General features: G+C 48.5%; 1 protein-coding gene across 1 annotated transcript in view; it reads right to left on the minus strand.

Annotated features, from left to right (window-relative positions):
- Positions 1-16,529, minus strand: part of LOC120063937 (inactive phospholipase C-like protein 1) — a 101,913-nt gene that overhangs the window by 4,071 nt on the left and 81,313 nt on the right. The window contains exons 5-7 of the mRNA XM_039014247.1: positions 13,466-15,157; positions 7,883-8,245; positions 3,648-3,851 (exon numbers count right to left, since the gene is read on the minus strand). Of these exons, the coding sequence (XP_038870175.1) occupies positions 3,648-3,851; positions 7,883-8,245; positions 13,466-15,157 (2,259 nt within the window). The remainder of the gene's footprint in view (positions 1-3,647; positions 3,852-7,882; positions 8,246-13,465; positions 15,158-16,529) is intronic.

Genomic DNA, 16,529 nt, shown 5'->3' on the forward strand with positions numbered 1-16,529 from the left:
TCTGTTGCCAGTTCGTCTTGTTTGTCAAGCCAACCAGCGTTTTCGGGTCAGCTCCTGCTTTTCCCCAGTCTCTCTTTTCTCGTCCTCCTGGTTTTTGACCATTGCCTGTCCTGACCCTGTACCCACCTGCCTGACCACTCTGCCCATCCTGACACTGTACCCACCTGCCTGACCACTCTGCCCATCCTGACACTGTACCCACCCGCCTGACCACTCTGCCTGTCCTGACCCTGTACCCACCCGCCTGACCACTCTGCCTGTCCTGACCCTGTACCCACCCGCCTGACCACTCTGCCTGTCCTGACCCTGTACCCACCCGCCTGACCACTCTGCCTGTCCTGACCCTGTACCCACCCGCCTGACCACTCTGCCTGTCCTGACCCTGTACCCACCCGCCTGACCACTCTGCCTGTCCTGACCCTGTACCCACCTGCCTGACCACTCTGCCTGTCCTGACCCTGTACCCACCTGCCTGACCACTCTGCCTGTCCTGACCCTGTACCCACCTGCCTGACCACTCTGCCTGTCCTGACCCTGTACCCACCCGCCTGACCACTCTGCCTGCCTGCTGTCCTGTACCTTTGCCCGTTTCTGTAATAAACATTGTTACTTCGACACGGTCTGCATCTGGGTCTTACCTTGATACCTGATAAAGTCAGGATTCCTATTTGACTCAGCCATGCCTCATTGCCCGTCCAACATTCCCTCATCTCCCACCCCTTCTAATGCGACTCGCACCGATGCTCCTCCCTCTTTTTCTCCCTCCTCCCTCAGGTAGCCTATAGGTCTACTACTTCTATGCGTGCAGACCAGGTAGCCTATAGGCCTACTTATATGCGTGCAGGCCAGGTAGCCTATAGGCCTACTACTATGCGTGCAGGCCAGGTAGCCTATAGGCCTACTTCTATGCGTGCAGACCAGGTAGCCTATAGGCCTACTTCTATGCATGCAGGCCAGGTAGCCTATAGGCCCACTACTTCTATGCGTGCAGGCCAGGTAGCCTATAGGCCTACTTCTATGCGTGCAGACCAGGTAGCCTATAGGCCTACTTCTATGCGTGCAGGCCAGGTAGCCTATAGGCCTACTTCTATGCGTACAGACCAGGTAGCCTATAGGCCTACTTCTATGCGTGCAGACCAGGTAGCCTATAGGCCTACTTCTATGCGTGCAGGCCAGGTAGCCTATAGGCCTACTTCTATGCGTACAGACCAGGTAGCCTATAGGCCTACTTCTATGCGTGCAGGCCAGGTAGCCTATAGGCCTACTTCTATGCGTGCAGACCAGGTAGCCTATAGGCCCACTACTTCTATGCGTGCAGACCAGGTAGCCTATAGGTCTACTTCTATGCATGCAGGCCAGGTAGCCTATAGGTCTACTTCTATGCATGCAGGCCAGGTAGCCTATAGGCCTACTACTTCTATGCATGCAGGCCAGGTAGCCTATAGGTCTACTTCTATGCATACAGGCCAGGTAGCCTATAGGCCTACTACTTCTATGCATGCAGGCCAGGTAGCCTATAGGCCTACTACTTCTATGCATGCAGGCCAGGTAGCCTATAGGCCTACTACTTATATGCATGCAGGCCAGGTAGCCTATAGGTCTACTTCTATGCATGCAGGCCAGGTAGCCTATAGGCCTACTACTTCTATGCATGCAGGCCAGGTAGCCTATAGGCCTACTACTTCTATGCATGCAGGCCAGGTAGCCTATAGGCCCACTACTTCTATGCATGCAGGCCAGGTAGCCTATAGGTCTACTACTTCTATGCATGCAGGCCAGGTAGCCTATAGGCCTACTACTTCTATGCATGCAGGCCAGGTAGCCTATAGGCCTACTACTTCTATGCATGCAGGCCAGGTAGCCTATAGGCCTACTACTTCTATGCATGCAGGCCAGGTAGCCTATAGGCCTACTACTTCTATGCATGCAGGCCAGGTAGCCTATAGGCCTACTACTTCTATGCATGCAGGCCAGGTAGCCTATAGGCCTACTACTTCTATGCATGCAGGCCAGGTAGCCTATAGGCCTACTACTTCTATGCATGCAGGCCAGGTAGCCTATAGGTCTACTACTTCTATGCATGCAGGCCAGGTAGCCTATAGGTCTACTACTTCTATGCATGCAGGCCAGGTAGCCTATAGGCCTACTACTTCTATGCATGCAGGCCAGGTAGCCTATAGGTCTACTACTTCTATGCATGCAGGCCAGGTAGCCTATAGGTCTACTACTTCTATGCATGCAGGCCAGGTAGCCTATAGGTCTACTACTTCTATGCATGCAGGCCAGGTAGCCTATAGGCCTACTACTTCTATGCATGCAGGCCAGGTAGCCTATAGGTCTACTACTTCTATGCGTGCAGGCCAGGTAGCCTATAGGCCTACTACTTCTATGCGTGCAGGCCAGGTAGCCTATAGGCCTACTACTTCTATGCGTGCAGGCCAGGTAGCCTATAGGTCTACTACTTCTATGCGTGCAGGCCAGGTAGCCTATAGGTCTACTACTTCTATGCGTGCAGGCCAGGTAGCCTATAGGTCTACTACTTCTATGCATGCAGAGCAGGTAGCCTATAGGTCTACTACTTCTATGCATGCAGACCAGGTAGCCTATAGGTCTACTACTTCTATGCATGCAGACCAGGTAGCCTATAGGTCTACTACTTCTATGCATGCAGACCAGGTAGCCTATAGGTCTACTACTTCTATGCATGCAGACCAGGTAGCCTATAGGTCTACTACTTCTATGCGTGCGCAGCCTTACACAACATTGACGGGAGCGCTCCAAACAAAAGACAATGACTAAATTCACCAAAACGTGTCATAGGTTTTGTGTCCACACGGACAATTAGAACTGGAATAATAATATTGAATGCATTAACAGAAATTACTGTTACCAAAGTAACAAACATTGTAGATGAGAAATGATAGGAATTAACGGTAAATGTCCTACAGGTAATACATGTAACAGAGAATTGATAGACACTAACAATCAAACGCAAACAATTCACACAATGAAGTTATGAAATAATGAATCTGCACTTCCCTCTGTCTCTCTGTCTTCTTTCCCTCTGGCCTCTTTCCCTCTGGCCTCTTTCCCTCTGGCCTCTTTCCCTCTGGCCTCTTTCCCTCTGGCCTCTTTCCCTCTGGCCTCTTTCCCTCTGGCCTCTTTCCCTCTGGCCTCTTTCCCTCTGGCCTCTTTCTCTCAGGCCTCTGGCCTCTCTCCCTGTCTCTCAGGCCTCTCTCCCTGTCTCTCAGTCCTCTCTCCCTGTCTCTCTGTCCTCTCTCTGTCCTCTCTCTGTCCTCTCTCTGTCCTCTCTCTGTCCTCTCTCTGTCCTCTCTCTGTCCTCTCTCTGTCCTCTCTCTGTCCTCTCTCTGTCCTCTCTCCCTCTCTCTCAATTATATCTCTCTCCTAGTCCTCTCTCCAGCTGTGGGAGGAAACACAGCTGGAGAGGAGGATGTGGGCCTGTGTATGTGCGTGTGTGTGTATACATGCCTCTCTCTCCCCAATTGTGGGTGTGCATGTGTACAGAAGACCTGGGTGAACAAACATATGCCTATACCTACAAGTCTCTCTCTCAGTGTTATAACACATCTATTTCAATATGCATTCCCAAACGTATCTCTCTCACTCTCTCCCCATGCGTTCCCTACCATATCATAGTGGCTCAGTAGTTTGCGCGTGGTGTCAGTGATGCTGCCCAGGGCCTCCAAGTGGGGGTAGCCATCCTTCAGGGTCATGCTGGCCACCGGAGGGCCTTCTGGGGTCTGAAGCCGCGTGGCCAGGCTCTGGATGCACTGCTTCAGCTTGGCCACTGGGGGGAGCCCACAATGCTCCTTGAAAGTCATACTGGCCCTCTGGGGGGGAGAGCGAGAGAGAGAGAGACAGAGAGAGAGAGACAAAGAGAGAGAGAGAGAGACAGAGCGAGAGAGAGACAGAGCGAGAGAGAGAGCGAGGAGGTCAGATGCAGGGTATTATAGGTACATACGGTCAGGTGTTTTTTTCTATCCATGTGACCTGAAAAAGTCCAGACTAAGAGAGGATATGAAATCACAGCATCAGATAAGGTGTAAACTCAGACCACACATACACTATAGATCAAGTCAAGCACAGATTATAACACATAAAACACCTCCTATTGTCTGTGAGAATGTCAGGGCAATCTCTGGTCAGGTTCAGGTCATTCTAAATCAGGTAACGAGGCACTTGGGTGAGCCCCTTAATACCTAGGCTAGGGTCACCGAGGAGAGTAGACATGAAAGCATCCATGCTAAACATTTACTGTACTAGCTAATGTGTGTGGAAGGGAGGGAGGGAGGGAGGAAGGGAGGGAGCTTACTGGGCTCTCTCAGAGGTCTCTACTGAGAGATCAGACACACTGCCAAAACACTGGGAGATCAGACACACTGCCAAAACACTGGGAGATCAGACACACTGCCAAAGCACTGGAAGATCAGACACACTGCCAAAGCACTGGAAGATCAGACACACTGCCAAAACACTGGAAGATCAGACACATTGCCAAAACACTGGGAGATCAGACACACTGCCAAAACACTGGGAGATCAGACACACTGCCAAAACACTGGGAGATCAGACACACTGCCAAAACACTGGGAGATCAGACACACTGCCAAAACAACTGGTCCAGCACTCCCATTAGTGATTACCACAGCCCACCTGAGATCAGAGTGGGTTGGTTGTGAGTGTTTGTGTGTGGGTGGGGGGGCAGGGGCACACATTATGATTAATAACAGACTGTGGCAGATGAGAATACAGCTGGACACATGGCAGAGAGAGAGAGAGAGAGAGACAGAGACACAGAGAGAGAGAGACAGAGAGAGAGAGAGAGAGAGAGAGAGAGAGAGAGAGAGAGAGACAGAGACAGAGACACAGAGAGAGACAGAAAGAGAGAGAGAGAGAGAGAGAGAGAGAGAGAAAGACACACAGAGAGAGACAGAGACACAGAGACAGAGAGAGACAGACGGAGAGAGAGAGAAAGAGACAGACAGAGACACAGAGAGAGAGAGAGAGAGAGAGGCAGACAGAGAGAGAGAGAGAGAGAGACAGCCCGAGAGAGAGAGAGAGAGACAGCCCGAGAGAGAGAGAGAGAGAGACAGACAGAGAGACAGCCCGAGAGAGAGAGAGAGAGAGACAGACAGACAGACAGCCCGAGAGAGAGAGAGAGAGAGACAGACAGACAGACAGCCCGAGAGAGAGAGAGAGAGACAGACAGACAGACAGACAGACAGACAGACAGACAGACAGACAGACAGACAGACAGACAGACAGACAGACAGAGACAGAGACAGAGACAGAGACAGAGACAGAGACAGAGACAGAGACAGAGACAGAGACAGAGAGAGAGAGAGAGAGAGAGAGAGAAAGGACAGATTGAACTATGTGGACATGTGTGTTCGACTGTGTGGGTGGGTGCGTTAGTGCTGCACAATTAATGGAATTCACATGGAAATCACAATATTGACATGTGTAATATCCATACCTCAGAAGCATGCAATATTTTGAAATGCCATTCAGCATTTATCTTTCTCTCCTCTTGTGGCTGCTTCCCACACACAAAGCCCCGCCCCCTGTCACTCAACTGCGCAGTTCCTCCTCCTCGCTGTTAGATTCACTCTAAGTTTGCATGAGGTTCTGTTAGGTCAAATGCTGTCAACACATTGTTCCAAACAAGAACAATGCTGCTTTCCACTTTGCTTCTTAATATAAATCATGTTATTTCTATGATTCCAACAGTTCTCCCAAGTGTTTTCATATATATCACTTTAATAAATGGAACACTAGTTATTTTAATAATATGTTCATATTTGGATTACTCATCTACTGTATCTTAGTCTATGCCACTCTGACACTGCTCGTCCAAATATTTATCTTTCTTAATTCCATTCCTTTACTTTAGATTGTGTGTATTGATAGATATTACTTGTCAGATATTACTGCACTGTTGGAGCTAGAAACACAAGCATTTCTCTACACCAGCAATAACATCTGCAAAACACATTTATGTGACAAATAAAATTTGATTATAATCTCAATATTTTTTGCAAAAATGTAAATTGCATTTTTTGCCCATAATCGTGCAGCCCTAGTGTGTGTGTGTGTGTGTGTGTGTGTGTGTGTGTGTGTGTGTGTGTGTGTGTGTGTGTGTGTGTGTGTGTGTGTGTGTGTGTGTGTGTGTGTATATAATAGAGATAAGTGGATTCAGACCAGATCTATGAGACTTATCTTCTCTGGTATTTATAGACTACTGTATAATCCTCCTCTGTCTCTACTCACAGGTAGCGTCTGATTGCAGCACAGTCATACATCTACTCTAGCCCAAATCACACTCCTCCAAGACTCCTGCTTTACAAGCCCTATTTCACCACGACAACACATCGGCCCCATCTGTTCGGGCAGGAAAATGTTTTCAAATGTATTTGTTTATTTCAATATTAAGTTAAATGCATTTGGTTACCTATATTAGCCCTGTAGAGTCTAAGCGGGGGGTGGGGGGGTTCTACTAAGTTAACATATGGAATTGTTTCATGATAGTCATACCATGGATCATTTAACTATTTCATTTTTAGGACCCCTTAAGGTTGAAAAAAAATATACAAAATGTATTTGATTAAACAATTAATTTGGCTTGTGGGGCTTGTGAGGCTTGTGAGGCTTGTGGGGCTTGTGGGGCTTGTGGGGCTTGTGGGGCTTGTGAGGTTTGTGGGGCTTGTGAGGCTTGTGATGTTTGTGGGGCTTGTGGGCGTCCTGGAGCAAAACAACTGACGTATGTGTTTGTGAGAGTCTCACCTTTCCACAGAGGGGTCATATCAGTGTGTAGCCCCAACTGTTCAGACGCTACAGACAGAAGTTGGCAGATCGTCTGTACCGACTTCAGATGAGTCCCGTGAGGCTTGTGGCGGTCGTAGAGCAAAACGGAGAACACCATCGTGTTCGTATGAGTTAGAGGGGTCATAATAGTTTGTAGGTCAAACCGTTCAGACGCTACAGAAGACCGATATTTGGGATGTCTTATGGTCTGACAAACACCACTCTAGCTCTGCCACCTTTCACCACAGATGCAGAAGGGCGACATCGACGGATGCAGTAGATTGAGACGCAGCCCATTCAATAAACTAATAAGTTTAATATCTTAAACTGACGGATTTTGTTGGGACATTTTAGTATTATGCTAATTAGATGTCCATTGTTAAAAAGGAACAGACAAGTGATAGATTGATGACTGGAACGAACTGCAAAAACCACTGAAGCTGGAGACTCATATCTCCCTCACTAACTTTAAGCACCAGCTGTCAGAGCAGCTCACAGATCACTGCACCTGTACATAGCCCATCTGTACATAGCCCATCCAACTACCTCATCCCCATACTGTTATTTATTTTATTTATTTTGCACCCCAGTATCTCTTCTTGCACATTCATCTTCTGCACATCTATCACTCCAGTGTTTAATTGCTATATTGTAATTATTTTGCCACTATGGCCTATTTATTGCCTTACCTCCCTTATCCTACCTCATTTGCACACACTGTATATTGATTTTTTTCTATTGTATTATTGACTGTATGTTTGTTTATTCCATGTGTAACTCTGTGTTGTTGTTTGTGTCGCACTGCTTTGCTTTATCTTGGCCAGATCGCAGTTGTAAATGAGAAAAAAAAAAGTTCTCAACTAGCCTACCTGGTTAAATAAAGGTGAAATAAAATAAATAAAATGGTGGAAACTCCCTCTAGCCCCACGATTACACCAATCAGATGACTGGAAATCCATGAGGGGAAGTGAGCCAGTCCATACTACATGGAAGAGAGGGACTTCTTTGCAACGCAGCAAGTGTGTGAGAAATCTAATTAACCTTTGACCCCTCTCACCTGTGCATCCTCCCGCAAGTCCGTGGCCTCCTTGAGAGGGGCACTAGCGGGGCGGAACGTATCATCCAGAGCTTTAATACCCGTGTTCCGTAGGGTCACGTACTCTCGCCCCCGCCGCACCCCTCTCCGCACAGACAGACCCCTCCTCTGGGCCTTGCCCCCTCCTCGCCGATTGGTCACAGCCACATGGACAAATAGGCTGGCGTGGGGCAAGGGGTCTCCCACCAGACCCAGCAGGGGCACGTTGCGGTAGCCCGGTTGAAGGCACTCGAATGCCACGCTGTACTGGCCAATGAAGTCATCTCCGATGTAGTCGTCGTCCAATACCACGAAGCGGAGGAGCGCCAACTCTGGCATGTTCACCTGGGAAGGACAGACAGCAACCAATCATGAGCACAGGTGCAGCAACGGACACATTTCCAGGATTGTTACCCAATACTGTTGGATGGTGATGTCTCTTCATTCCCCCGGGCCACATCATATTATCCATGACATCAACATTCAGTATATTTGTACATTCAATATCACACATAGGCACATATTCAGGTATGCACATGCACTCACACATTATTAACCGTGGGTGGCATCAGTACAAACAGTATTAATCAGACACATGAAATACATTGGAATGAAACCACCATGTACATGGTGAGGAATATATTAACTAGAACACCCACTGGCAGTAGCAGGACTTATGGCTGTGTTAGTGTGTCTATACATATTCATTGTGAGAGGAGACACAGAGAGCAGTTCATTCTGACACATAAACATCCAATAAAACACACACAGAAACACACACACACACACACACACACAGACAGACAGACAGACACCCACACACACATGGGCTCCCAGTGTGATGAATGTGTTTGGTAGTAGGCCAGAGATGGTAGAGAGGAGGAGGTAGACTGACTATCCATCACAACCCATTGGCTGTGTTTAAACATACATTTGTGATTTATTTATTTTTATAATATTTTTTTAATCATAACTTTTTTTAAATAATACAAACCTACACATATGAACAACAACGTACATAGACGCACACAGTGACTAGATGTCCTCTACCCAGACCTGCATGCTCACACCTCCATTCCTAGTTCATGTATTATTGTTTGCCACATGGCCTTAAATTGTATCAATTTGTTTTTCTCGGTCACCCATGCTATTTCAATAATAAATCATTCGATTTTTCCATGGTGTTAAATTATGGTGGATTCATTGATTTCCAAGTTTTCAGTATACGTTTTTTCAAGATGAGAAGAGAATCGTCCAGCCCATTGTGTATCTCACTACACCCCCATATGCCTCGTCTTGGAATATGCAGACAGACGAGTTAAAAGTAAGTTTACATTGTAATACTTCTGACAGACAACTTTCTAGCTCCGCCCATAACTTTTGGACTTTATAGCATTCCTAGAAGGCGTGGATTGTTGAGTCATTGTCAGTTTTACACTTAAGACATGACTCCACAAATTCTACGGCGCATTGGCAAATTTTGTCTCTTGTTTAATAAATTCTATACATTAATTTATACTGGATGAAGCGTACATTTTCGTTAACTGTAATTTCGTAAGTTATATTCCAACATTTCCTCTATCTTGTGCCAACATCAGTTATTTTTAAGTTTTGGTTCCAATAGTTTATACAGCTCAGTCTGTGCTAGTGTAGACTTTAACGTTTTAGCATGGAGCTCCATCAATCTAATAGGGATGTACAGATGTAGGATCTTCATTTGATATAGCCTGTTGCAGGATACATTTCCAGGACATTTAAAAAAAGTGTAGTGTATTTGAGGTTTAAAAAGGCTCCTGAAGTTTGTAATTATAACCCACATAATAATTCACATTTCCTGTTGCTGTAGGATTATTTCCCTGCTGTAGCAAACTGTCTTAAATTAAGATCCTACATGTGAAGAACTAGAGAACATTGAAGTGAGCCCAGAGAGTAGTTTCAGCTCTACTCATTACACAGACTACTCAGGTAGAGAGAGCCCCTCCAGCAATGTCACACACACAAGCTTCATGCATGAAGAGGGGAGTCTAAACAGCATCTCTCTGTCTCTCTCTGGGTGTGTGTGTTCCCAGAGAGGACCCATGTGTCTCTGCCTCGTGAGTGTGTGTCTGTGGAGTCACGCCACATTACCTTCTAGTCCCCCACCAAGCCTTTGGTTACTGGCCACAGGGATAATGACCTAACAGAGCTTAACCACTGGCTTTGGTTTCTTTCTTACTTGTTAAAGTTTTTACAATACTTTGTAGTTCACGTTTTGTTTTTAGTCTTTGTTATTCTCATAACATAAGACCATTGTTCTTAACATATTGTTATTATCTGCAATACAATTAGCTTAGCGTGCCACACCACTGGTCAATACTACCGTAGACCTACTCTCCAACTGTTCTCTCTCCATTCCCACATTTGACATCATGACAACATGGGTAGTGTTGTATAATCCCTGACCATCTGTCTTCATAACTAAATCTCCCACAAGGACTCAGGGGAATCACAATGGCTCTGTCTGTCGCTTTGGGAATGGAATGAGAGCTCTGTCTGTCTGTCGCTTTGGGAATGCAATGAGAGCTCTGTCTGTCTGTCGCTTTGGGAATGGAATGAGAGCTCTGTCTGTCTGTCGCTATGGGAATGGAATGAGAGCTCTGTATGTCTGTTGCTATGGGAATGGAATGAGAGCTCTGTCTGTCTGTCTGTCGCTTTGGGAATGGAATGAGAGCTCTGTCTGTCTGTCGCTACGGGAATGGAATGAGAGCTCTGTCTGTCTGTCGCTACGGGAATGGAATGAGAGCTCTGTCTGTCTGTCGCTACGGGAATGGAATGAGAGCTCTGTCTGTCTGTCGCTACGGGAATGGAATGAGAGCTCTGTCTGTCTGTCGCTATGGGAATGGAATGAGAGCTCTGTCTGTCTGTCTGTCGCTATGGGAATGAGAGCTCTGTCTGTCTGTCGCTACGGGAATGGAATGAGAGCTCTGTCTGTCTGTCGCTATGGGAATGGAATGAGAGCTCTGTCTGTCGCTACGGGAATGGAATGAGAGCTCTGTCTGTCTGTCGCTACGGGAATAGAATGAGAGCTCTGTCTGTCTGTCGCTTTGGGAATGGAATGAGAGCTCTGTCCGTCTGTCGCTTTGGGAATGGAATGAGAGCTCTGTCCGTCTGTCGCTTTGGGAATGGAATGAGAGCTCTGTCCGTCTGTCGCTATGGGAATGGAATGAGAGCTCTGTCTGTCTGTCGCTATGGGAATGGAATGAGAGCTCTGTCTGTCTGTCGCTATGGGAATGAAATGAGAGCTATGTCCGTCTGTCGCTATGGGAATGGAATGAGAGCTATGTCCGTCTGTCGCTATGGGAATGGAATGAGAGCTCTGTCCGTCTGTCGCTATGGGAATGGAATGAGAGCTCTGTCCGTCTGTCGCTATGGGAATGGAATGAGAGCTCTGTCTGTCTGTCGCTATGGGAATGGCATGAGAGCTCTGTCTGTCTGTCGCTATGGGAATGGAATGAGAGCTCTGTCTGTCTGTCTGTCGCTATGGGAATGGAATGGCTCTGTCTGTCGCTATGGGAATGGAATGGCTCTGTCTGTCGCTATGGGAATGGAATGGCTCTGTCTGTCGCTATGGGAATGGAATGGCTCTGTCTGTCGCTATGGGAATGGAATGGCTCTGTCTGTCTGTCGCTATGGGAATGGCATGAGAGCTCTGTCTGTCTGTCGCTATGGGAATGGCATGAGAGCTCTGTCTGTCTGTCGCTATGGGAATGGCATGAGAGCTCTGTCTGTCTGTCGCTTTGGGAATGGAATGAGAGCTATGTGTCTGTCGCTATGGGAATGGGATGAGAGCTCTGTCTGTCTGTCTGTCGCTATGGGAATGGAATGAGAGCTCTGTATGCCTGTCGCTATGGGAATGGAATGAGAGCTCTGTCCGTCTGCCGCTATTGGAATGGAATGGCTCTGTCTGTCTGCCGCTATGGGAATGGCATGAGAGCTCTGTCTGTCTGTCGCTTTGGGAATGGAATGAGAGCTATGTCCGTCTGTCGCTATGGGAATGGAATGAGAGCTATGTCCGTCTGTCGCTATGGGAATGGAATGAGAGCTCTGTCCGTCTGTCGCTATGGGAATGGAATGAGAGCTCTGTCTGTCTGTCGCTATGGGAATGGCATGAGAGCTCTGTCTGTCTGTCGCTATGGGAATGGAATGAGAGCTCTGTCTGTCTGTCTGTCGCTATGGGAATGGAATGGCTCTGTCTGTCGCTATGGGAATGGAATGGCTCTGTCTGTCGCTATGGGAATGGAATGGCTCTGTCTGTCGCTATGGGAATGGAATGGCTCTGTCTGTCTGTCGCTATGGGAATGGCATGAGAGCTCTGTCTGTCTGTCGCTATGGGAATGGCATGAGAGCTCTGTCTGTCTGTCGCTATGGGAATGGCATGAGAGCTCTGTCTGTCTGTCGCTTTGGGAATGGAATGAGAGCTATGTGTCTGTCGCTATGGGAATGGGATGAGAGCTCTGTCTGTCTGTCTGTCGCTATGGGAATGGAATGAGAGCTCTGTATGCCTGTCGCTATGGGAATGGAATGAGAGCTCTGTCCGTCTGCCGCTATTGGAATGGAATGGCTCTGTCTGTCTGCCGCTATGGGAATGGCATGAGAGCTCTGTCTGTCTGTCGCTTTGGGAATGGAATGAGAGCTCTGTGTATGTCGCTATGGGAATGGAATGAGAGCTCTGTCTGTCTGTCGCTATGAGAATGGAATGAGAGCTCTGTCCGTCTGTCGCTATGGGAATGCAATGAGAGCTCTGTCCGTCTGTCGCTATGGGAATGGAATGAGAGTTCTGTCTGTCGCTTTGGGAATGGCATGAGAGCTCTGTCTGTCGCTTTGGAAATGGAATGAGAGCTCTGTCTGTTGCTATGGGAATGGAATGAGAGCTCTGTCTGTCTGTTGCTATAGGAATGGCATGAGAGCTCTGTCTGTCTGTTGCTATGGGAATGGAATGAGAGCTCTGTCTGTCTGTTGCTATGGGAATGGAATGAGAGCTCTGTCTGTCTGTTGCTATGGGAATGGAATGAGAGCTCTGTCTGTCTGTCACTATGGGTATGGAATGGCTCTGTCTGTCTGTCTGTCTGTCTGTCTGTCTGTCTGTCTGTCTGTCTGTCTGTCTGTCTGTCTGTCTGTCTGTCTGTCTGTCTGTCTGTCTGTCTGTCTGTCTGTCTGTCGCTATGGGAATGGAATGGCTCTGTCTGTCGCTTTGGGAATGGAATGGTCTGCCTGTCTGTCGCTATGGGAATGGAATGAGAGCTCTGAAGGGAACAGTGCATGTGATGGATGAGTACTGGAAAGGCTCTTTACAAATAAAACGTATTGTTGTGTATCCTTATGAAATGGACGTTTGCGTTATGTGTTGTCATTATTATCAGGGACAAACACAGACCATAGTCTGTCCAGATTTAGCAGGCAAAACTGACATGACCGTCAGTTTATGATCGTAATGACATCATTTCACTGTCCGCTGGGAGTGCATTAGATGTTAAAGTGTAAGAACAATCTCAGGTGCATGTGTTGTCTACATTACTGATCTCTCACCTGAAACTCAAAAGTCTCATCAAACAGTGGGTCATCCTGGTTCTGTGCTGCAGTCCGGGTCCGTTGCTCAGCGCAGTCTGCCGGTACCCCATGCAGCTCCAGAACCACGTAGGGATCTATAACCTCTCCTTTAGCGCCGGCGCCCTGCGGCTTGGGCAGGCTGTGAGCGCTGATCACCTTCACCCTGAGGGTCTGAGGGGGAACGCCAGGCACACAGCCCTGGGTCACAGCACTGAAGTAGGACACCTCATCTCTCATGACCCCTGGCCGCAGCACGAAGCCACAGCCCCCGTTCTGGGTGAACCGGCCTCTGTGGAGGTCCAGCATGGCCCCGGGGGTCTGCTGGTTGAGGGCCACTAGCTGGACCCCGCCCTTCCAGTAGCCCTGGGGGTTGGGGTTGGAGGAGTCCAGGCGGACGGAGCTTGGCCGGACACGGCTCAGGGTGCGCTTGGTGAAGCTTACTAATTCCTCTGGGCTCTCACTGGCCAGCCGTCCCGCTTCTCCCTCCCCCAGGGAGCACAGCGTCCAATAGGGCGACTCGGGGGGAAAGGGCGTGCCCGGGGTGGAGGGGGTGCTGGGCGGGGAGTGCTGCTGTCCTTGTTTCCTTGTTTCTCGGTGGTTGTAGAAGCTACGGCTTCCGATTCTAGCCACGCCCACTAGATCTGATAGCTCACGTCGGAGGCGGAGTCTCCTGGGCTGAGGGGGCGGGGGCACTACTAAAACCGCGCCCAGTTCCTCCTCCCCGGGTATGGTCATTCTTCGACCAGCCAAGGGCCCGCCTCCCCCTATCTCCTCGTCCTCCTCTGACACCTCTCCCTCAGACCCCTCCTCTTCAGGCGGTAGCTTCTTCCCCACCAGCAGCACTCTGCCCTTCAGCTGCTCTGGCGAGGGTAGGGTGGTGGCTCGACCCCCCAGGCTGACCGGCAGGGCCTCAGGGGTGTAGAGACGTGTAGAGAACACCTTCCTCAGGTGCTGGGCCAAGGTACGCTGCTGGGAGGGAGAACAGCGGTGGCACAGGTAGAGCAGCAGCGGGTAGGGCGAGGTCAGGAAGGCATACTTATTGACCACCTCCAGGGCACTGCGGATGGTGACAGGGGCGTGGTGATGGTGGTGATGGTGGTGGTGGTGGTGGTGGTGGGCCTCAGGACCATAGTCCACCCCCAGGAGGGGCTCCCCCTCTGGGCCATCTGTCACCCCCAGCTCTAGGCACCGACACCCGGCCTGCAGTGCCCTGGTCAGGCCCCCTAGATCAGCCCTTCCATGGACCTGGTCATCCAGGAGATAGGACCGATAGGAGGTACTGATGTAGTAGTGGGACAGGGGCAGGCTCATGTCCTGACACACTGCCTGGTGCTCCACGTCAAACAGCTGGCATTCTGGGGACTGCAGGTAGCGGGAGAATCCATCCAGAGCCAGTAGACCTCTCTCTTTCCCAGGGCCGGAGGGCTCAAAGCGTCGGACCAGTTCCAGACAGCCCTCGGGCGTGGCCAGAGACAGGCCCTGCTCTGTCTCCAGGAAGAGACGGAGGTCCTGGGCGTCCAGACACTCGCGGTCCTTGGAGAGTTGGACCAATAGGAAGTAGACGTCTGGGCGCGTGCAGTGCTCACAGAAGGCCTCCTGGAACTCCTCACGCGTCACGTGAGACGTCAGCTTCTCCTTGCTCCTCTGGATCTCCTTGAACCTCAGACGCACCTGGAGGGGAGGGGGATGAGGGGGGGAGTTGGAGGGAAGGAGCGGGAAAAGGGAAGAAGGGATGAGACAGAGGAAGAGAGAAATATGAATGATTAGAGAGAGAGGAAATGCAGAAAGATGAGAGGAGCAGGTTTAGAAAGGGCAGTCAAATGTAAATACCATATTCTGGGTAAACTTCCGATTTCAACTGTATGTATGTATGTATGTATGTATGTATGTATGTATGTATGTATGTATGTACAGTGGGGAGAACAAGTATTTGATACACTGCTGATTTTGCAGGTTTTCCTACTTACAAAGCATGTAGAGGTCTGTAATTTTTATCATAGGTACACTTCAACTGTGAGAGACGGAATCTAAAACAAAAATCCAGAAAATCACAGGCCTAAAAAGTATTTAGTCAGCCACCAATTGTGTAAGTTCTCCCACTTAAAAAGATGAGAGAGGCCTGTAATACTTATTTTCCACCATAATTTGCAAATAAATTCATTAAAAATCCTACAATGTGATTTTCTGGATTTCTTTTTCTCATTTTGTCTGTCATAGTTGAAGTGTACCTATGATGAAAATTACAGGCCTCTCTCATCTTTTTAAGTGGGAGAACTTGCACAATTGGTGGCTGACTAAATACTTTTTTGCCCCACTGTGTATGTATATATATATACACACACACACACACACACACACACACACACACACGGTTATAAATAATGATTTTTAATTGAAATATTAATTGTGTCCTTCAAACTCCGCTTTCGTTCATTTGCAGCAATTACAGCCTTGCAGAACTTTGGCATTCTAGTTGTCAATTTGTTGAGGTAATCTAAAGAGATTTCACCCCATGCTTCCTGAAGCACCTCCCACAAATTGGATTGGCTTGATGGGCACTTCTTACGTACCATACGGCCAAGCTGCTCCCACAACAGCTCAATAGGGTTGAGATCCGGTGACTGTGCTGGCCACTCCATTATAGACAGAATACCAGCTGACTGCTTCTTCCCTCAGTAGTTCTTGCATAGTTTGGAGCTGTGCTTTGGGTCATTGTCCTGTTGTAGGAGGAAATTGGCTCCAATTAAGCACCATCCACAGGGTATGTCATGGTGTTGCAAAACAGAGTGACAGCCGTCCTTCTTTAAGATCCCTTTCACCCTGTACAAATCTCCCACTTTACCACCACCAAAGCAACCCCAGACCATCACATTGCCTCCACCATGCTTGACAGATGGCGCCAAGCAATCCTCCAGCATATTTTCATTTTTTATGTGTCTCACGAATGTTCTTCTTTGTGAGCCGAACACCTCAAACTTAGATTCGTCTATCTATAACACTTTTTTCCAATCTTCCTCTGTCCAGTGTCTGTGATATTTTTATT

Source organism: Salvelinus namaycush, chromosome 19, assembly GCF_016432855.1.
Source record: "Salvelinus namaycush isolate Seneca chromosome 19, SaNama_1.0, whole genome shotgun sequence".
NCBI lineage: Eukaryota > Metazoa > Chordata > Actinopteri > Salmoniformes > Salmonidae > Salvelinus > Salvelinus namaycush.